At 43.1% G+C, this 23,811-nt stretch overlaps 1 protein-coding gene across 1 annotated transcript in view; it reads left to right on the top strand.

Moving 5' to 3' along the window:
• Positions 1 to 228: 228 nt before the first annotated feature.
• LOC145393381 (alpha-L-fucosidase-like) overlaps positions 229 to 23,811 on the top strand; it is a 39,838-nt gene continuing 16,255 nt past the window's right edge. The window contains exons 1-6 of the mRNA XM_080267478.1: positions 229 to 424; positions 1,493 to 1,651; positions 2,039 to 2,287; positions 4,603 to 4,766; positions 8,488 to 8,689; positions 14,697 to 14,835. Of these exons, the coding sequence (XP_080123604.1) occupies positions 229 to 424; positions 1,493 to 1,651; positions 2,039 to 2,287; positions 4,603 to 4,766; positions 8,488 to 8,689; positions 14,697 to 14,835 (1,109 nt within the window). The remainder of the gene's footprint in view (positions 425 to 1,492; positions 1,652 to 2,038; positions 2,288 to 4,602; positions 4,767 to 8,487; positions 8,690 to 14,696; positions 14,836 to 23,811) is intronic.

The raw sequence follows: 23,811 nt of genomic DNA, 5'->3' as shown, positions 1-23,811 counted from the left end.
CGCCCTTTGTTCACGAAGCAGCGTCTCAGAGACAAGATTAATCTACTCAACCCATTCCACTCGCTGCCTACTGGTGGAAATGGAACACGTGGTTGTTTTACGTCTAGGACGAAGGTTAGGGTGTGTGTAAGTGGAAAACGGTCTGCCAGTTTTTGAAAAACTGTCCCCATGCCACGTTCGTCATGCCTTGAACGTCATCATGCCTTAGGGATGCAGGAGGGTGGCATAATGCAACGTGAGGCAGCCCGTAGAATGGAGTGTCATCATTCAGTGATTGTCAGGCTCATCCAGAGGCATCATGAAATAAACTCAGTTGAAGACCAACAGCTTCCTGGAAAAGTACATGTCACAACAGGAGGTCAAGATGACCCCATCCAGATGCTGCATCTCCGGGACAGATTCCGGTCGGCAGCACAAACGGCATGTGAGACTTCTGGTCGACATAATCATCGGAAGAGCAAGTCCACCGTATAGCAGCGACTGCAGTCGTTTGGCCTAATCACACTTAGACACGTAAGGGTTTGGATCTCTCACTCGCCCGTCGTCGGGACTGACTACAGTGGATTAGCCAATATGAATGCTGGACCAGAAGACAGTGGAAAGCTGTTCTCTTCACTGATGAATGTCGCTTCTGTTTGGATCACTCTGACGGACGTCTGCGTGTTTGGAGACGACGTAATGAACGTTATGCCAACTGTTGTGTGAGACAAGGTAATCGCTGGGATGGAGCCGGCATCGTGGCATGGGCAGGCACTGCAGCCGACTACAAAACACCTCTAGTGATCATTGAAGGCAACTTGACGGCTCGAAGATACGTTGATAATATTCTTAGGCCCCATGCGATCCCGTTTCTACGCTACCATCCAGGTGTAACAACGTTGCAACAAGATAACGCTCGTCCACATGCTGCGAGTTTCTACAGGCTGAGAATGTCAGCACATTGCCATGGCCTGCGTTCTCACCCGAACCACCTGAACATATGTGGGATTATCTTAAGAGGCGCCTTTCGTCGTGAGACTCCAAACCACAAAACAGATGACATCTGATCCAGGCAATGCAAGAAGAGTGGGAGGGGCTTCCACAGTACACACTACTTGATCTAGTGTCCAGTATGAGGCACAGGATTACATCTTGCATGGCTGCAAATGGTGGTTACTCCCCGTACTGACTGACACATGTGTGGAATTGTCTGTCCAGGGGTCGTCACAAATTCACTGATGACTGTTTATGTAATGAATTTCTTGCTCTCATTCTGTCGTAAACTTGTAGGAGATATTGATGGACTCATAATGTGAACTACATTAAGATATGTCAAATTTTACATACAATACTGTAAACCACAGGTAAACTAATGATGCATTTTCACTGACTCAGAGTAGAGCTCCAAAGCTTCTCTTAAAATGGCACATAACCCAGAATGATAAGGACTAATGTATAAAGTGAATACCAAGTTCCTCCTAATACACATTACAGCCTTTTATTTCATCCTCAGTGTGTGTTGTGAGAGCCGAGTATCAACCGAACTGGGGGTCACTGGATTCCCGCCCTCTGCCCAGCTGGTATGACGAGGCAAAAGTCGGCATCTTCCTCCACTGGGGCGTGTTCTCCGTCCCGTCCTTCGGCTCAGCGTGGTTCTGGAAGTTCTGGCGAGGTGACGAGTTTATGGTTTTGTGTACAGTAAAGAGTGAGGGAAATGAGAGTTTTGGAACCTTATTCAAACACACACACACACACACACACACACACACACACACACACACACACACACACACACACACACACACACACACACACATACAGAGAGAGAGAGAGAGAGAGAGAGAGAGAATACTTAAACCTCTACAGACACTTCTTCATCAGACTACAGTACATAACATTAGTCAGCATCTAAACTTAAGCTGTCAGAGGTAAGTCAATCCTTTTAGTGTACGTTAATTTTTCACAATGTTCAAAAACACCTTAGTCATACCTCCACGGATGTACGATCTAAAATCCAGTCCTAAGAAGTCAGTTGTAATTTTAACTTACCCTTCCGCAGATGACAAGAACCAGGCGTACGTGAATTTCATGAAGAACAACTATCGGCCTGATTTCACGTACCAAGACTTCGCCCGGGATTTCACCGCTGAGTTTTATGATCCTGAGGAGTGGGCCCGGATTCTGGATGCTTCTGGTGCGCGTTATGTTGTGCTGACCAGTAAACACCACGAAGGGTTTACTCTCTGGCCTTCTAAAGGATCATGGGGCTGGAACGCTATGGATGTTGGGCCGAAGAGAGACCTTGTGGGTGAGTACACGGCCTTTTCTCCTTCTCTCCATTCTTACTTCCTCCCTTCTCTCTTCCGTCCCTCGCCCTCACGGGCTCCCTTCTTCCTCCTTTCTAGCTGGATTGGAAAGTTGGATTTGTCAGGATCATGAGAGGGTTAATAGTGACGATAATTATTGCTTCAGGCTAATATGGCTGAATCTCAATTGGATATAACCTCCGTCATTGTAAATCCTTCATAGGCTCACCACACCATACCTTATTGTAAAGTGATGGTCTCTCCTACGATCAACAGAATCGTCTGGCATTATCAAGAAAAGGATAAAATTGAAATATCCCTTCATACACAGTGATCCCCAACCCTGAATGCATCTGGGGCGTGTTGTGTGGTGCTCACCAGTTAACACCATAAAGACGGTATCTTCTGCCCCTCAAGACCAAATAGTTCTCAACCTAGGGGGCGGGCCCCCCTGGGGGGGCGTGAGCAGTTTTCAAGGGGGGTACGAGGACTTAGAGGAAAAATAGAGATATGAACCAGTGTGTGTGTGTGTGTGTGTGTGTGTGTGTGTGTGTGTGTGTGTGTGTGTGTGTGTGTGACGAAGAACCAATGATTAATTTTCAATATTCGTATTCTCACTCTTCCCCATCTTCAAAGCACATTTTTCTTTGTACCCGTGAAATAGGATTTTATTTTATTTTCTGCCTGTCGCCTGGTCACCCTCCTGTGTTTTTCTTCTCCTTTTCTAACCTGGTCATTTCGAGGGAAAACTAAAGGCCAAAAATAGTTTTATATTGATTAATAGGCCGTGCCCAAATTAAAATACAAACTCCTCTCAACTTCCCCTTCCCGATATCTCCTCTAAAGTGGGGTAGTGAACTGCAGGAGCGGGGCTAGTTCAGTGTGTATTCACCTGGGTTAACGTTCACCTGAATCTGGGGGAACAATGATAACTCAGGAATAACATTTTAGAGTCAAATGATGGCAGGGAGAGAAGGGAAGGGGGCGTGGATATGAGGATCAGGGCTAAGAGAGGCTCTATCTCTCTATAGCCCGACGCCCTAATCCAGCAAAGGGTGGCCGCAGACAAAACGCCTCCAAGTCGCTCTGTCTAAGGGAGGGTGCGGACCAAAATAAGCTGTGAATCGCCGCACTAGACCCTACAGGACTCCTTTAGGGAATCGTGTGGATTCGGGCTGATGAGGGATGTTGTGGGTGAATGCTCTCTCTCTCTCTCTCTCCATAACTCGTCCACCACAGACACATCACACATTAATCTATCCTTGTAGGACAGATGAGACATTTGCTCTCGTCTGATTCAGGTGACTTGGATTTTACCACTCATCACCTGACTCACCACATCTAAATAAGAGTAACAACTTTATAATGGTCCTCTATTTCAGGTAATCTTGCCATTGCTCTCTGTTTCCAAGCTCCACACATCCGCTTCAGGCTGTAACACTCATAACCTGAATCAAATCACTTAATGCCAAGAGTATAATGAAAAAGATGACCTAGGGAGCAAACACTGACTATGATCTCTTGCTTCAGGTGATATTGGCGACTGCTAACTATTGCCACACTCACTCTATCTAAAACAGTGAACACCAGTAATCTTCGACATCTGCTATCTTTCGCTAGACTCTCTTATGTAAACAAGTAAGACAAATGTAAAAGAGTAAAAACACTTCCTTATGTGGTTCTGTTTCAGGTGATCTCGCGGTTACTGTCCTTTGCTAGATTGCATATATCGAAGAGTAAGCACTGTATTATGGTGTTCTGTTTTGTGTGTTTTGGCTTTCCCTATCCATTCCCAATCTCTATCCCATTCCCTGTCCCATTCCCAGACACTCTCCTTTATTTACTCTTATCGTTTCTTATTGTCTTCTGTTGAAGGTGATCTTACTGCTGCTGTTCAGTACCAAGCTCCACGCATGTAAAAGAGTAAAAACACTTCCTTATTGTCTTCTGTTTCAGGTGAAGTGTAAAAACACTTCCTTATTGTCTTCTGTTTTATGTGAAGAGTAAAAACACTTCCTTATTGTCTTCTGTTTCAGGTGAAGAGTAAAAACACTTCCTTATTGTCTTCTGTTTCAGGTGAAGAGTAAAAACACTTCCTTATTGTCTTCTGTTTCAGGTGAAGAGTAAAAACACTTCCTTATTTTCTTCTGTTTCAGGTGAAGAGTAAAAACACTTCCTTATTGTCTTCTGTTTCAGGTGAAGAGTAAAAACACTTCCTTATTTTCTTCTGTTTCAGGTGAAGAGTAAAAACACTTCCTTATTTTCTTCTGTTTCAGGTGAAGAGTAAAAACACTTCCTTTATTGTCTTCTGTTTCAGGTGATCTCGCTGCTGCTGTCAGGTCCCAGGCTCCACACATCCACTTCGGGCTGTACCACTCCCTGTACGAATGGTTCAACCCCTTCTTCCTCCAGGATAAAGACAACAACTTCCACACAAACGAATTCGTGACCAGGAAAACCATGCCGGAGTTGTATGAGCTGGTAGGTTAGGTGTACTGACTTTGAACCTTCTCATGGTGGAGACAATTCTTGTATACCAGACAAGTTGATTCAGCTGGGAGTTTGGTACTGTTATTACTGTCACCCTGAACCCTCTCCCTGTCGGCACAGCTCTAGTGGTTTATTCTACTTACGGCAAGGCAATGTTATTTACTCGAGAATGAGTCATAGGAACTTGAGTGCTGCTGGGAAGAAAAATGACCATACTCTTTTCACCTTAACTTGGCCCACAATTTCGTCCATTTGAAGCTTATTCCGTGTAGCTCAGAGGAAAAATAAGACAGTACTACCGCTCCAAATTCTTTCCCATCGCACTTCTTCATGACTAGCATAAGTTTCTAGCATTAATCTATTGCCAAAACTCAGAATTCATGATGGGGTGATAGTTTTAGGCCAAGTAAGATTAAAATGAGCATATGTAGGCCTTAATGCAATCCAGGCTTTGAGTATGAAGGTTTCAGGATTATTGGACAGAGGTGTATTAGAGAACAGATTTAAATATGGACCTTTGAATCAGAGGCGGGATTTTCAAACATACTCTCAATTTGCTGTCGTAACATGGATTTAGTTTTACAGGAAGAACTAGAGACATGGGAGGTTCTGGATCTCGTTTAAGGTGTCCTTTCCGTAGAAAGAATTTATAACCTGCCGCTGTTTTCGTCTTGTCGTTAAGATTTATTTGTGAAGTTCGTTAGAACAAGATATCAAAACCCGAATTACCACAGGGAACTGATTGTAAGTGCGTTCGTGCATCTCGGTCCTGGTATAGCATGAGAGAGAGAGAGAGAGAGAGAGAGAGAGAGAGAGAGAGATGTGGACAAAGGAAGACCGCTCAGATAAAGTAGAAGAGTGCATTGACGGTATGTTCATAGTGAAAAAAAGGATGTAGATAGGATAGTGAATATATATATATATATATATAATATTATAACTAATGAATTTGAAGGCTAGAGGAGGCACGGTAGGGCAAGAAGATGGTGAATGGCTATGCTAAATGTGTGTGTAGGAAAGCGAGACGTGAAAGCTGACGTGGCTATAGAACGAACAAAGGAATGACCCGCCTGACGGAGCATACAGTCAAGATTTTGTGCCAACTCTTTTCTCAATTTTATAGCCGATAGGAACTGAGTAGCTGAATAAAATGTGTAAGGAGCTCATGACAAGGGTTCTGCATCCCTTCTTTTTTTTTTTTTTTTTTTTTTTCGTAATTTCATAGTCGACAGAGGGAGTATCTAGCTCACTACGTGATGCACACCTCAAAGTACAAAAAGATTATGCCAGATAGTTCTGAGAGGTGGCGCCAAGATTCTGGGGATTTGGACAATGTGAACTGCTTTTTGATCCTGTTTACTGGGCATGTTGATAGTTCTCCTACTTTCTTTCTCTTTCATTGTCTCTGGATAGTTTTTAATCTAATTTTTTATACCTGTCTATCCACAGTATATACGTATCTATCTATCTGTTTATCTATTGCCAGATCCCTTAATCCCATAAGGGGTGGCCACGGACAAATCTCTTCCACCTCGCCCAGTATGGCTGCCCACCCTCCAACTTACACCTTCTCCTCTCTCATATATCTCTCCACACCATCCTGCCATTTCATCCTTGGTCTCCCCATCCCCTCCTCTCCTCCTCCACCTCACTCACATACACCCTTCTAGTTAGTCTCTCATTCTCAGGCCTCTCCTCGTGGCCAAATACAAAAGCATTTAATTGGGATATAAAGTCAGAATGATAATTATTGATATCTACAATTACGCCTTACTAATTATACTTTTGTTATCTATAGACTATTTTGTCAGCTCAGGGGGAGGGTTTCCGAACAAGGGGGGGGTTAGATGTTGCCTTCATTAACCCCTTCACTACGGGGATTTACTCTTGAGCTATATAAAATCGTCTTGATGCAGCAACAGCTAAAATGACGTCCATAGGGTAAAGAAGTATGTCAGATCTTTTTTTATTATTACTCCTTTGCTAAACAGACACATACATTCTCCTTTGTAACCCAGAATTGTCTTAGATGTCAACCTCCTGTTTTAAGTCAAACTCTCTGTCTCTGTCTGTCTGTCTATTGCGAACCGACGAGGGGACTGTCTCTCTCTCTCTCTCTCTCTCTCTCTCTCTCTCTCTCTCTCTCTCTCTCTCTCTCTCTCTCTGTTGCAAATCGAAGAGGGAACGCACATTCTGTTTCTGTCTGTCTGTCTGTCTGTCCTTCTCCTTGCCCTTCTCCTTCTCTCTCTCTCTCTCTCTCTCTCTCTCTCTCTCTCTCTGTCTGTTGCAAACAGAAGCCGGTACAGCTGAGGTCCCTGCATCACATACCCTGTCACGTCTCCCTGCCAACAACACGACTTATCTCTCACGTCTGCTGTCCGCTGATAAGCTGCTCACAACCCCGCTAACTGCAGTCAAAATTTAATCCATAATAAGGAAGTTCATTTAATTCTGGCTCTCATTACTTAAACTGCCGCTGAATTTTATAGTTCCTTATAAGATATTTTTTACGGTGTTTTGATACTATTCCACACTAGGCCTTATAAAGCAGAAATTTTATCGATAAGCTGTACGTAAGTGTTCAAAAATGCCAAAAATATTTATTTAATGACGTACTTATATGTGGTATCTCTCTTATCTATCCCTCCATCTCCATCTATGCATAACAATAGTAATAATATTAATAATAGTAATAATAATAATAATAATAAGTAGCGGTGGAAGTGGTAGTAGTAGTAGTAAAAAATTATTATTATTATTATTATTATTATTATTAACAAAACGGAACAGCAGTCAGGGAATCCAATACCTGGGTCGTAGTGTTAGTCCAGCCGTCGAGCATCTGACTCAGCCCTTGACCTGTTGTTCTAAAATCCAGTAACTGTCTTCCTGTCTAACCTTCAGTCCATCTGCCACGTCAGGGTTTAGTCGACTCACAGCAGCAGTAATAAAGACGAGCATCTGGCAACTCCCGATGACGCTGCCCTTGGAGTGAGTTTCTCAGTGTAGAATCTCTCCATCCTTGCCTTACCCCAAACCCTTCCACCAAATTTGATCAAAGTAAGATTAAAAACCTCGTCATGTGACCCCGACCTTTGAACTATTTCTCTCAATACCCACTGGCTGAGCCTTAGCCCTTACTATAAGTTTGGTTATAACAAAAAAACTGTCTTGGATATTAGTGCTTACTCCTGAACACTACCACTAAGGTTGATCTACTTAGAATATTTTTTGACCATGCCCATAACCTTGGCCTTGAACTCTCCCCTCCCCCAAAAAAGCCCATTGGCAGACCTCCAACAGTCAAGACTTTTATATATATACATTTTATTCACACAGATGCACATGGTTCAAACGCGACATTGCTCTGTGACCATGACTTTTGACCGATTGATCTCAATACTGAATCCCTCCCTCCATTTACTGCCTTACGTTCAGCCTGTCCACCAAGTTTGGTTTTTAAACTGAACCAGAACTGTTTAAGTTGACCTTACTGTGTGTTCCTTATCTTTATCTGTTGTTTAGAAAAAAAGCTATGCGTTTTTCTTTTGGCTGACCTGCAACATTTCCACTAATGTTGGTTAAAGGTCGATGAAGACTGTTTCAGTTACGCTGTTAACACACACACACGCTCTTCCACACGCTACATAAATAATATCCTTTGTTCTTGCAGTACTTGTGGGTGTAATAACATAATAAATGTGTGCCACAGGTAAACAACTACCATCCAGCGGTGGTGTGGTCTGACGGGGCTGCTGACGCAGCAGATTGGTACTGGAACTCCACCGTGTTCCTGGCGTGGCTGTTCAACGAGTCCCCCGTCAAGGACACAGTGGTGGTCAATGACAGGTGGGGCCTTGGCACAAGCTGTCATCATGGGTCCTTCTACACCTGTAAGGATCGCTATAATCCAGGTGAGAATGATACTTGAGTGAGTAAAGGGTACTCGTAGGTCCTTCCGCATCGGTAACACCACGTAATACTGATGAGAATGATAGGTACCGATCAGTGGCGCTTGTGATCAATAATAGAGAGCAAATGATACGTGATGGTCAGTGATAGTTGGGGGTGTGACATACCTTGCCATCATGGATCCCGCTACACCTGTAAGGACCGCTATAATCTACGTGAGAAATTAATGAGTCCATAATAGGAGGTTACTGAAAGGTGGGGGTACTATAATCCAGGTGGGAATGACAGATGTTGGACAATGGCAGGTAGGGTGCGGCGTGACTCGTCTGACCTATAAAGATCGCTGTACGCCAAGTGAGAGTGGAAGGTTATACGTTTTTTTTTTTTTTTTTTTTTTTTATAAATAACAGAACGGAGGAAGGAAAAACAAATGAGTAAAAAAAAAAATAATAATCCATACACCAGATTACTGGTGTCCTTTGTTCATAAAATATCTGTAACAGTTAGACCTGCACAGCTGTGGGTTGAAATTTGAAGGGAAACAACTCTGGAGAAGCGAGTTCCAGAGAGATGCAGTTCGGGGAATGAAAGAATTCTGGTAGGCAGAAGTTCTGCAATATGGCTGAGTGACATTCCAGTCATAAGCGCTACCAGATGCCCGTGTAGCACGAGGGAAGGCATGGAGAGGTGGCACCATGGACGCAACTTCGTCTGAGCATTTGCCAAAAAAATATCTGTAAAAGAATGCAAGGGAGGCAACATTCCCTCTTACTTGCAGGGGAGGTAGTTTATATGTAATGTCAGGGTTGTTAATGATTCTAACAGCTTTGTTCTGAATTTTGTCTAGTTGTCTTAATGCAACCTCTCCACAACCATTCCACAAGGGTGAGCAATATTCAAGCCGAGAGCACACATGACTCTTACAAATTATAGCTAACTGCTCATCGGGGAAGAAGTTACGGACTCTGTACAATAATCCCAGTTTCTTTGAGGCGGGTTTAGCAAGTGATCTGACATGAGAGGTCCAGCTGAGGGCAGTGTTAAGTGAGATGCCAAGAATTTCAACACTTTTGAAGATGGGAATATTAGTAGCACTGAAGGTAATGTACGAATCTGGCAATATCTGTCTGTTAGTAAACTGTATATATTTAGTTTTACTAGCATTAAAAGAGACAAGATTGTTTTGTCCCCATTCACTGATTGTAGATAGATCTTGATTTATGGAGATGGCTGTACTGAGTCGAGAGGTGGAGATATTAGACTTTGTAAATGGGTGTCTGAGTGTGAATGAACTATGTAGTGTTGAGTCATCTGCATATGAGTGAATGGAATTGTGGGTGACAGATAAGAGATCATTAATATGAACCAGAAATAGGGTTGGTGCCAGAACGATCCCTGCGGCACGCCGGCATTAATTGAGTGGAAATTGGAATATACATCATCTACTTTTACTCTTATTTTCCTGTCACTAAGATATGAAGAAATCAAAGGAGCAAAAGAAGTTAGTCCATAGCAAGGGAGTTTGGACAACAGGTAACGATGCCATACTCTGTCGAAAGCTTTAGAGATATCAAGAGCTACTGCAAGAGTTTTTCCAAAAAGATCAATTGATTGATGGATGGTATGTGTTAAGAGATTGAGTATGTCAATGGTGGATCTTTCGTGGCGAAAACCATATTGTCTATCACTAATTAAGTTGTTGGATTCAAGATGTTTAAGAATGTGCTTATTAATTAAAGTTTCAAATACCTTACCAAGAGAAGATGTGACAGCTATTGATCTGTAATCGGAGGGGTCAGACGAACTTCCTTTCTTCGGAATTGGGTGGATATTGGCTTCTTTCCATGAATTTGGGAATAAAGAAGTACGTATGCATAGTCTGAATAATTTAGCTAGGACAGAGGCAAGTTCAGGGGAACACTTTCAAAACAGTTGGCGGAATTCCATCTGGGCCTGGAGCTTTGTTGGTAGGTAAATTGTCTAGGATGGATTTTACGTATCTTGTCTGTATTTTAAGTGGGACAATTTCTGGAGAATCAGGTTCCAATACTGGGACATTCTGGCTGGTATCGTCTATGGTAGAGTTTCTGGCAAAGGTACTGGCAAGGATATCTGCTTTCCCACGTGGGTCATTTGTAATGTTGCCATCTGAAGATTTTAGTGGGGGAATGGCTGATGACTTGTTAAAGTTATTATTGAAAGAATTAAGAGTTGACCAGAATATTCTATTGTCATTAGGGTTGTTAAGTAGTTTTGATGCTTGCTTTTTGAAGGAAGTTTGATTTAGCTAGATTTATTACAGCTTTTGCAAGATTTCTAGCAATTTTAAATTGAGAGTGATTAAGATGTTTTTGATTTTTAAGTAAGAGTTATATGCTAATGACTTTTGGGTTGTTGCTCTGGCACAGTTGCCATCAAACCATTTTGGAGAGTTCGATCTTTTAGTGAACTGTTGACTTGGTATGAATAAATCCATACCAGCTAGTATTAAGTCGCAAATGTGGGACTGGGTAGAATTGGGATCACTAGAGAAGGAAGACTGCCATGGAATGTCAGCAAGATAATTTCTAAATTCATCCCAGTCTGCCCTATCAAAGTACCATCGGGTCACCCTGACATGTCCAGAACGTGTTGACCAGTTCTAAATTATTCGACATCGTTCATCACCTGCTCGGACGATTATATTATTGTTGTCAATGAGTAGTGGTTCTGGTCGGGTTCCTCCTGTTGTTATCAAAAACGGCTTGTATGTTGACTCTGCCTAGGTAATCTCTTTCACCTTATCTGTCAAATGGCTTAATTCCCTCTGCCTGGAAACTAGCTGACATTCAGCCGGTTCTTAACAAGGGTGACCGGTCTCGATCCTCTATCTCCGAAATGAATTACTCTCTTGAGTTTTTTTTTTTTTAACTCTTTGATTCAATTTTAACAAAGTTCCTCTCATATTTATCTATCTATCTATCTATCTATATACAGCATATATATATATTGTGAGAACCAGTCTTTGTTCCTTTCGAGACGCTTCATGGTGATCTTACATTCGTTTCAGATTCCTGATCATCATCTCTTCAGAATGTCATTTTGACCTTAACTATTGCTCTCGTCATTTCGAAGGCCCTCAGGAGTGTGTCACAACTCTTCAATATTCAGACTACCCCTCGACGCTTTCTGTTGGTCTGTCTGTTCTAATCATTTTATGGCAGTTGCAGATGGTCTCTGTTCTTCTTCTAAATCGCGATGTTCCTCCGGTTCTGTTCTGTTACCAGTTCTCCTCCTCGTGTTCAGCAATGACTAGGCTACATAGCTGTACGTCTAGTGGCTAGCCCTGTCCACTCATAGGATGACGAATCCATCCTTCGCTTGTGTATTTGCTTCAATCCACATCATGTTTACTGCGGGACCAGACCTTGTCCTAAGAGGGAGAGTGATAGCCAGAATTCATACTTCCTTATGGTGGCCAGGTACAGTCGCCCCCAAAAGTATCGGCCCCTTAACCGCACGCATCATTCTGAAACATGGACGTGGCATTGTGGTATCTGGGGCAAGTTGCAATTGTAAGTGTAGCTATTTTTCTTGGTAAGTATTAGGACTTCAGAACTCATAAAAGTTCACATATTGGGTGTTGTATTTTTTGAGGTACTGTACTAGGTTAATAGAATATGTGTCTGCAACATTCACTCATTTCCAGATCCATCGAACCAAGGGGATGTGATACTTTTTTGACTAACTGTACATACAGGGAAGGAAAGTCTGTACTGTAGTAAGAACAACACCAGTGCAAGCGGAAGTGTTGTATTGGTTGCACCTGTATGTGTTAGGGTTTATCTATGTATGTGTTTCCAGACACTTTAATCCTGTAAGGGGTGGCCACACACAAGTTACCTCCACGTTTCCCTGTCCTCTGCAATTTGGCTGCTCTCCCTCCAACTCATCCCTCCCCCCCTCTCATGTATTTCTCCTCTGCATCCTTTCATCTCATCTTTCGTCTCCCCCTCACCCTCTCCTCCTTCACGTCACTTAAACACACTTATCTAGTCAGCAAACCATTCTCTATCCTCTCCAAATGCCAAACCATCTCAGCGTATTTCTCTAAACACTTTCCGTCACATCCACATCACCAGCAAAAAGCTCCTTTACTTCCTCATTTGTTTATCTGTCTCTCCATGTAACTCCACATGCTTCTCTCAGATAACTCATTTCCACTGTTCTCATTATTGACTTGTGTCCTTCCAACAGGGTCCAAGCTTCACTTCCGTTCGTTTGCATGGGGATCATAATACTGTCATGCAGCGGATTTTTTACTTCCATGCTTGCTTCTTTATTCCTTATCACTGCTTTCAGTAAACCAGCAACCTTTGTATCCTTCTGTACCCATCCAAACACTTCATCTCCAAAACTTCCATCCTTACTCATCACATTACAAATCTTCAAGTACTTGACTGTACTCCCATTCTCCATTTCCTCATCATCCAGTATCACCGTGAATGCCATGACTCATTTCTCTCAAAGGCCACAATTTTACTCTTATCTACATTCACTTTTAGACAACGTTTTCTACATACATCTCCACACTCATTCACCAAGCCCTACAGCTCACATTCATCTTCACTTAACAATACAATATCATCAGCAAACTACAGTACAGGAAGTTTCCACACCCTACCTTCACTCATTAGAGACATATCAAATCCACTGCCCTACCTAGTATCTCCTTATAACTCCATCCATATACAAACTGAACAAGCACGGAGACATTACACACTCCTACTCCAATCAATGCTCTCATCAAAGAAATGACTTAGTTCACTATCCACACGCACTGCAGCCCTAGCGCCCTCATGCATATTCTTCACAGCATTCAATAACTTTCCATTTACTCCATTTATTTTTAATACCTTCTACCTTCCCAGTCTATCCACTCTGTCACGTCCTTTTTCCAGATACATGAAGGCAGCATAAAACTTCCTTCCCTTATATAGATACTTTTGCACCAAACATCTTAGAACGAATATCTGATCTACGTAGCCTCTTCCCTTGCTAGAACCCTGTTATTCTTCTCTAACAAATTCCTCTGTTATTACCCTAACACTCTTGATTAGCATCCTACCACATATTTTTCCCATTACACAGAGATGAAATACTCCTCTGCCACACACTTGCCTTCCCCATCTTCCTTTGTCCAGGGAAAAATTATACCTGTCTTCCAATCCTCCAGGACCTTACCATCCTCCCAGTCCAATCTACACATCTTCCATATCCAGTTTTTTTTTTTCTTTTTTTATGTGTCCGACTTCTGGGCATAGGCTTCACAGCCTGCTCTCAAGGCCCAGTAGTCCTCCTACATGCCATACACCTCTCTACATGTCACCACTTCGGCGCTAACACCCACCGTCCATATTGAATACATGCTAGGGCTGTCTCATACAGGACTGGTGTATTGGTATTAGCGGGGGTACTTTTATGACATGTCGGCGGGTTATCTGGTAGATCAGGAAAGTCTGTTTTTGTGAAATTCAAATCCTTAAACTGTTCCCTGCCCCAGCCGGGATTCGAACCTGGGTCCATCAGGACTGCAGGCCGCCTCTCTAACGATTCAGCCACCGCCTCCCCCATCTCTCCTCCATATTACAACATTTCACCACACTCTCCATCAATTCCTGGGGCTTTCTCCACTTTGACTTTCTTCCTTGCATCTGATACGTCTGTTCTACTGATCTCATCCTCCCTATTCGTCCTCTTTCCCCAGTCATTTCCCAAGTACTTATTCCAGCGTAACCGACAGCGTTAGTCTATGAGATGACACTACCAACTCCCGCAGTAGATCTCACGTAAACTATTGTACTTGACGCTTAACGATGATAGGCATCAGAAATAAAACTCAGTTGTGGGAATCAGTTTATACCATGGGCAGATATGAACCCAGACTTTGAGTACTGCTGATCAGGGGTGCGAAGAAGACAACCACTGAGCCACTGTTTCTAATGATGTGTGTGTGTGTGTGTGTTGCAGGTGTGTTGCAGCCTCATAAGTGGGAGAACTGCATGACGTTGGACAAAAAGGCATGGGTGTTTCGACGCAACGCCCCGGCCACTGACTACCTCACCATCCACGAACTCCTGGCACAGCTGGCCTCTACCATCAGTTGTGGAGATAGGCATTGTAAGACTTATATTACACATACTCCTCTGTTATGTTACTCTGCACTGAAGGACAAGACAAATGATATTCTCTCTTCCAGGAAACCTTCAATCGCGCTGGATGGTGACCCTATAACAAATCCCTGTTGCAGAGAGCAGATAATATTGTCCCTTTATTCCCTGTGAGTTTAACTGGCGAAGAGGGACAGGCTGATACAAATTAGGGAGCCACATCGTCTGTTCTTCCCTTGGAAAACATCAGGAAAGTTTGAGATCAGGGTCTTGTCTCCCAAGTGCACGGGAAGAAAAGAAATGATTATAAAGCTGTGTGGAATATGAGAAATGTAAATAATAAAAGAGAATGAATATAACCAATGTCTTTAAGAATGTAAACAATGGTGTGATGAAGCCATATGTGACGAAGATAAATGAGAAGGTTTAAAAAATGAAGATGAAACTGTGTATCGTTTGAGCTGAACACGCATGGGCAGAGTAAAAGGAAAGTTGCTTAGCTGATGAACAATGAAAGCAGAGGAATGGATGTCAAGTTAGAGATTAGGATGGTAAAAATGGCACTAGTCATTGTAAACGCACCTTACGATGATAGGCATGAGGAAGAGATGGATGGTTCAGGGATTAACTAGATGGAACGATAAGGCAGATACCCAGGAGTTATAGAAGGTTTTTGGCGGGAGATGTGGATGGGTAATTAACAAAGGCCTTGAATATGATGTAAATGGGTCGTTTTAAATGACAAGACAGAACTACAATGGAAAATACTGTACGTGGTTTATGTGGTGCTTTAGTAATTCATTTTTCACACACACACACACACACACACACACACACACACACACACACACACACACACACACACACACACACACACACACACACACACACACACACACGAGATAGATGGAAATTGGGACAGACTATTGAGAGTTGCTTGATTGATGGGGGTCTTGTAGAGAGAAAGATGCATGGGTGTGTTGCAGATACCAGGGCGGTGAGAGGCTGATGCAAAGGCTGAAATGACCCTATGAATGTGGTATGCAAAGTTAAATATGAGGGGAATGTAACGCTGTATATAAAGCGAGAGAGTAGAATCCACACTGAAGGACTGAAGGTGGAGAAACTGAACAACAAGAGAATGGAAGAAGAATGTGAACTGAAGGTAGTAGTGGATTTGGAAAGCTTGTGGAGTGCTTGTGGTGAGTGTATAGTTATGATTGCTAAAGACGTGTGTGGTGTGGCTACGAGAACAGCTAGTAAGAAGGGTATTGCCTGGTAGGATATGGAAGGGTGAGGATGAATTGGAAGGGGACAAAATGAAAGTTCCTAGGGCAGGTGCAGGATAGGGGTTCTAATGAAAGGAAGGATGGAATATATTGAGAGCAAGAAACATGTGGAGTGAGGGAGTGCTGTGCAAAGTGTTAGATGTAAATTGCCTTGACCGTGTGAAGAGAATGGAAAATGAGAGTGACTAGAAGAGTGTTTGTGAGCGAAGTGGAGCGGGAGAGGAGAAGGACGCCGAGGATGAGTTGGAGGGGTGGGTGGAGGGGTATATGATTGGTGTGAATTGGAATGAGAGCAGACTGATGACGGGAGACAGAGTGACATGAAGGCAATTTGTGGCTACCCTCTACAGGATTAAGATGTTTGGCGAGAGAGAGAGAGAGAGAGAGAGAGAGAGAGAGAGAGAGAGAGACTGAAGAAACAAAGATCTATCTATTCTATCTATTGCCAGACGCCTCAATCCCGTTTGGGGTGGCCACAAACAAGTCGCCTCCAAGTCGCCCTGTCCCCCGCCATTTCACTGCCCTGCTCCCAACTCACACCCCCTTCTCTCATATACCTCTCCACCCCATCTCTCCATCTCATCCTCGGCCTCCCCCTCCCTCTTCCCCCCTCCACCTCACTCACATACACTCTCTTCGTCAGTCCCTCACCCTCCATCCTCTCCACATGGCCAAACCACCTCAGTGTGTTCCTCATAACGCTTCCTATCACATCCACATCAACACCACAACGCTCCTTTATATCCTCATTCGTCAGCCTGTCTCTCCATGTGACTCCACAGGCTCCTCTTAAATAACTCATTTCCACGGCTCTCACTCTTGACTTGTGTCCTTCCATCAACGTCCAAGCTTCACTTCCGTACGTTAGAGTTGGTATCACAATACTGTCATGTAGTAACTTTTTCACTTCCATGCTCACTTCCCTGTTTCTTATCACTGCTTTCAAAGAACCAGCAACCTTTCTTCCCTGCTGTACCCTTTCAAGCACTTCACCCTCCAAACCTCCATCCTTACTCATCACACTACCCAAGTACTTAAACGTACTCACATTTTCCAATTCCTCACCATCCAACCTCGCTGTACATTCACTGACTTCACCTCTCTCAAAGACCATCACTTTACTCTTCCCTACATTCACCTTTAGATTCCGTTTCTTACACACTCTCCCAAACTCATCCACCAAGCCTTGCAGCTCCCCTTCGCCTTCACTCAACAACACGGTATCATCTGCAAACAACAGTACAGGGAGTTTCCAAACACTATCCTCTCTCACCAGGGCCACTCCAACATCCACTACCCTACCTTGTACCTCTTTTATTACCCCATCCATGTACAGATTGAACAACCATGGAGACATGACACATCCCTGTTTCAAACCTACTTTCAAAGAGAAAAATTCACTTAGTTCACCATCCACACGCACTGCAGCCTTCGCACCATCGTACATACTCTTCACAGCATTCAACAACTTCCCATCTATTCCATATATTCTTAACACTTTCCACAATCCTAGTCTATCCACCCTGTCATATGCTTTCTCCAAATCCATGAAAGCCGCATACAACTTCTTTCCCTTCTCTAGAAACTTTTCCACTAAAGATCTGAGAATGAATATCTGATCTACACAACCTCTTCCCTTCCTAAAGCCTCCCTGTTCTTCTCCAACTAATTTCTCTGTTCTTTCTCTAACTCTGTCAATAAGTATCCTACCATACACTTTTCCTATTATACTAAGAAGACAAATGCCCCTATGATTACCACACACTTCTTTTTCCCCTTTTCCTTTGTACAAGGGAATAATTATACCTGACTTCCAATCCTCCGGGACTCTACCTTCCTCCCAGGCCAATCTTCACATCTTCCACATCCATTCTACTACTATCTCTCCCCCATGCTTCAGCATTTCACCACACACTCCATCAATTCCTGGGGCTTTCCCTGATTTAACTTTCTTCATTGCTTCCACAACTTCTATCCTACTGATTTCTTCCTGTCTTCTCACCTCCCTCCTTCTTCCAGCCATTCCCCAGCCACTTATACTCGCATTACTTCCATCCTCCACGTTCAACAATTCCTTAAAGTGTTCTCTCCATCTGCTCACTTTTTCTCCCTTCTCCACTAGTAATCTACCATTTTTATCTTTCACTCCCCTGCTAACTTCACTTCCACCCTGTCTTACTCTTTTCACCTCTTTCCAGAACATTTTCTTACAGTCCCTCCACTTTACACTCAAATTCCTTCCAAATTCCTCATCCACTCTCTTCTTACTCTCTCTTACTAATCTTTTCACCTCTCTCTTTCTTTCTACATATAACTCTCTCTTCCGCCTCTCAACTTCTTCCACGCACCTATTTCTCATCCATTCATTGTATACTTTCTTCTTTTGTGCCACAGCCCGTTTCACCTCTTCAGTCCACCACGCTGTTCCTTGCACCCCCCTCCGTCTTCTCTTCCTTCCACACACCACATCACATGCTGCACATATTTCTTCTGTAAATATTCTACACACACCTTCCACGTCCCCCATCTGCTCCAACTCATATTTGCCCAATCGTTCCTCCACTTCTCTCTTATACTCTGCCTTTTTCTCATCCTCTTGTAACCTTTCCACTCTCCTTGCAACTACTCCTTCCTCTCGTCTTTCCCTTCTTCTATTCCTCCATCTTACTTGAACTTTAACTCTGGCCACCACCAAGTAGTGGTCAGAAAGTCCACTCCCCCAACCTCTATAAACTCTTGCATCCAATATACATCTTCGCATCCTTTCATCCACACACACATAATCAATCATTGCCTTCCTTTCACTCAATTCACCACCCACCCTTCTCATCACTCGCCATGTATACCTGTGGATCATTTTATGCCTGAAGAGGGTATTGGCTATCACCAACCCCCTCCCAGCACAAATGTCCACTAACGCGCTCCCATTCTCATCTATCTCAGCAGGCACACCCCACTCACCAACTATTCCATCCACCTTCACATTCCCAACTTTACCATTCATATCACCAATCAAAAACACTCTATCATTCCTTCCAAACTTTTCCATGCACACTTTACATTTGTCCAGAACTCTTCTCTCACTCTTCTAGCACGATCTTGCGTTGGCGCATACACACACACAATCGCCCACATTTGTATTCCAACTTTCAACTTTACCCACACAATCCTTGATCCAACTGATCCATACTGTCTTATGCTCCTCTTCCATCTTTTACTCACAACTATACATACTCCTTCCTTTGCCCTCTCATTCTCATCTACTCCTGCACATATACCCCATCCATACTCTCATTCTCTCACACGTTCTCCTCTCCATTTTGTTTCAGTTATTCCACATACATCCACTTTCGCATCCTCAAGCACCTGGACAATCTCTCTCTCTTTCACCTCATCATTTGCTCCCCTTACATTCCACGTTCCAATTGCAATGTCCTTTGTCCGGTCCTTGGTCGTCAACGTTTGGTCAGTCCTTGTCCGAGGCTTATTGTTTGTTTTTTTAGTTAGTTGTTTTCCGGGGAGGGGCACTAACCCTCCGCCAACCCTTTTAGTCGCCTTTTACGACAAGCATAAGATACTGATAAAAATAAAAATAAAGGAGCTTCATAATGGTCAAGCAAGACAAGTAAATGTTAATTACACTGAAAATAGGCGACCACATTCGAAATAGGTGAGGCAATGAACGAGTGGAAAAAACAGAAAATGTGGCTGAAAGAGAATCACAGACTGCTAACAAATGAAACTGTGAGAAGAACATATACGAAGACAAATGAATGGGAACAGCAAAAGCAGAGCAGCAGTACACATGATTGGCTTGGGAGTTCGTGGAGAAGGAATGTAGTGTCTGGGAACGTGCCACTAACAGGAATGAATAATACTGTGGTGGGAAGAAAGATGTTGAGCTGTGTGCAGAGATGATTAAATGTAGTAGAGAGAGTCACAGTGGGCTTAAGTGGTTGTTGGAACTATGTCAGAAAGCTTGCAGGAGTGGGGCTGTGTTGTGCTGTACTTGTGGAGTGGAAGATGGAGGTCACTGCCTTTGTACGAGGAAAAGGTAATCGAAATGAGTGCAAAAATTAACGTGGTATAATTCTACTGAGCGTTGTGGGAAAGGTACATGGAAGGACGAAATTATAGGCAAGGTAAGGAAGGTAATGTGAGTGACAGAGGTGCGGATTTAGGAGTCGTAGAGGATGACTGGGGACGAATTATGAAAGCTTTTATGAGTAAAATGTGTGGATGGAAAACACCTGAATGATGCACTTTTTACGACGGTAGTGATGCACGTTTAAGAATAGGTGGATATCTAAGTGAATGGTTCATTATCAGTGTTGGAGTGAGACAGGGGTGTGTGACGTTCCCGTGACTGTTCTGTATGTACTGAAGTGATGAGATTATGAGAGGCTAAAATTCGAGTTATGAACAGAGGGATGGGTATGGTGAGTATAGTGAAGGGTGGAGTATCTCAAACCTGATGTGTGCAGATGATGCAGTATTGTTTACTAGACTCCTTTTGCTCTAACTTGGCCTAAAATTGTCTTCCCTCCATCTTGAATGCTGGCTCATACTAACGGATTAACACTAGAATTTAGAGCTAGTCAGGAAGAAGCGCTAGGGAAAGGATGTAGACCTGTAGCAGTTTGTTTTTATGCCACTGAATATACATAAAGGAATCTACAGAAAGACGAAAATCTGGACCAATATAAGGTGAAAAGGGTATACCAGTCAGTAGGAGTTTTACAGACTGGTGCAGAGTTTTGTGGTTGTCTGTGAGTGTCATGTTTTGAGAGTGATTGAAGATAAGAGCAAATTGATGGTTGAAAAAGTGACGCTCAGTGTGAAGTGTTGGGGAATTAAGAAAAAAAAAAATGAATTGGTTAGGGAGTTAAAGCCCTGAGTGAATTAGCAAAAGATGAGGCAAATGTGGAAAGAAAAGGGAAAGTAGAGTGGCTTAGGGGAAAAGGGCGTCTGGTGTGATGCAGATCTTGATGCTAAACAGAGGTATGAGTGTGGCGACTGCAAGAGGACTGCCTGGAGATGTATTAGAGTCCACATTAACTTACGGGTGTGAGACTTTGACCTGGCATGGAAGCAAACAGACTGAAATACGAGAAATGGAAATGGGATCAATGATGAGTGTGTGTGGAGTGCGTCATGTGGACAGCTGAAGAGATAGAGTGACTGGTTAAAGATGGGGTGTGAGGAAGTCTGTTGGTAATAAGGCTGAATAAAGTATGCTTAGATAATATGGTCATGTGGAAAGAAATGATGCAGAGAGGATGGTGAAAAAGATGTGTGTGAGTAAGTCTGAAAGTAGAAAGGGGGAGTGGCAGGCCAAGAAGAAAAAGGAGGGTGGACATGGAAACTGACTGAGAAAGAGAGAGAAAGTTGATGAGGTTAAGGAGCTGAAGGAGGATTGAGTTGGATGGATGAATTGAGAACAGGGAAACATTTGGCAAGGGTTTGGCGCCATATGTAAAGTTGATAGTCGACGGAATGGCTCCTTGGCAGTAGTGGTGTAGTTACTTGTAGGGCAGGAGGTGCAGAGAGTGCCCCCCCCCACCCAAAAAAGGAGGTGGGGAATATTTTGGTTCGTAGTGTAAAAGCGGTTTGCAAATAACATGGCGAGACAGAGAGAGAGAGAGAGAGAGAGAGAGAGAGAGAGAGACTCGTAAAGTACAAGTTCAATCATCAACACATGTACACACAGCCAAAATTGTAATAGGTACAAGAGAACATACCCATTATTCACCTTCATATTACTGGTGAGGGGAATGGTTGAATACAATGCAATTTATGGATGACAGATGAGTGAGTTGTTTGGATGTTCACTGTGCCTCGAATAGTTGTAATTCGGCAGCCATGTTAAATGTTGTCTTTGAACTGCGAGTGAAACGTAGTATGGCTTTATACCATCAATTTGATAGTCAAATATATAACACTGCGTTTTATATTCCCTCGTTAAGGCTTCATCCATGACATTAGTGTATGCGGGAACGTACAATACACTGTTCACTTCAGTTCATGGACCTCTTGAACTCTGATTATCTATCTCATGAACTGCTTAACTCATGGTCGGAACACTTAGGTTGGATTCTGCTACTTAAAGGACTATACCTGATGATTAAAATGTTGGCTGGGCTGCATTATACCACTTTTGCGAATGATCACATCAGCCAGGCAACATGAACTCAATAACAGTCAACATGGGCTTGGCTAGTATGTGTAATCAAGCCTATATATTTTTAAAAAGTATGAGTCATATAGTACAGTGAACGCTATAAATTCCTGAACCAAAATCAACCCTTGCCTGTCATGGGGCCAAAAGCTAGTGGTTGGTAGGCTAGGTTACTGAATGCAGCCTAAAATCTATCCCGTCCATAGTGTTATTGTCTCGTGATCTGCAAACTGTTTTAGCTGTTGTGTCTTGTTGTCCATTATATCCTCCATGGTTGTCATCTCTGGTATATAATCTTTCCTCAGTTTGACAGTTTATTTATTGTCATTGTCGCCACCAGGTACCATACTAAGAGTCTGATTTGTCAATATTTGTGAGGACGTACGCATTTCTAAGTGAATTCGTGCTCTCCTCACACTTACTATCCAGTCCTTCCATGCTTTCACGTAGGTTCCATTAAACTTATTTACTTTTCATGCATGGAATATTACGTAGGCGAGTGTTACCTGTACAGCCAAAGAAACATTATCTTCCCAGTTCCCTCTGAAGAAAACGTACAACTGGCGAAATACACTGCAAACCGTATCTCCACTAGTGCGTGTTTCAGATGGTTTGATTTTCCCGCTGTGTATTCGTCAAGCTTTGGGGAATATTGTTGTGTCTCCCTCCCAAATTTACGGGTTTCTGGCCTTTGGTTCCTTCTTCCGTACATAAAGGAAAAATAAAAACTGACTAAGGGCGCGTCCACACTCTCTCGAAACATGTGACCGATAGGATGAAACGAAGCACCGGGTTTCGGCCGCTTCATTAAGGGAGTATGAACCTTGAACGGAACCCCTGCCTAATTTCCACACGTCGATCACATGTTTAGAGTCGTATTCTAAGTCACACTGGGGGCTTCGTATCACCTTTTCCTAAGCGATTTACTTTGCATATTACACCAGTCTCCTCGGTGCTGTTTACATTGTTTTTACATCGACAAACTTCCCATCATTCGCAAACAAGACGATGCTGAGGGATAAGGTGCAGAAAAATTCGCTGAGTAAAAGGTCCAGAACAAATCACGGACTAAAAAGTGCTACGGGCCCTGCAGTGCCACTTGGAAGACAGCCCTGAGATATGGAATTTTTTTTTACTTTGACCCTCCCCCAAAAACACACACACACACACACACACACACACACACACACACACACACACACACACACACACACAATCCTGGATCCGCCACTGTCCGGCAGGTAATATGAAGCTTATGTATTAAGAAATATTATATATATAAAACACACAGATGACTGGGCCTGTGAGGTAGAGGATTCCAGGGGCTTGAATGGTGAGTGGATGAGTGAGTGGGCCATTTCACGGGGCATGCTGTTGGTAGTTCTCTCTCTGTGACCCGTTTTCTGTTGTAGTTCTCTCTGTGCTTCACTTCATCCTTAGGTGGATAGATGTTCAGAATGTTGATGATCACTATGGTAACTGCTGGGAAGATCATTATTATTATTATT

The sequence above is a fragment of the Coenobita brevimanus genome, chromosome 24 (genome assembly GCF_032717465.1).
Source record: "Coenobita brevimanus isolate Jiangsu-jjx chromosome 24, ASM3271746v2, whole genome shotgun sequence".
NCBI classification, from domain to species: Eukaryota; Metazoa; Arthropoda; class Malacostraca; order Decapoda; family Coenobitidae; genus Coenobita; species Coenobita brevimanus.
This window is presented reverse-complemented; position numbering and strand designations above follow the sequence as displayed.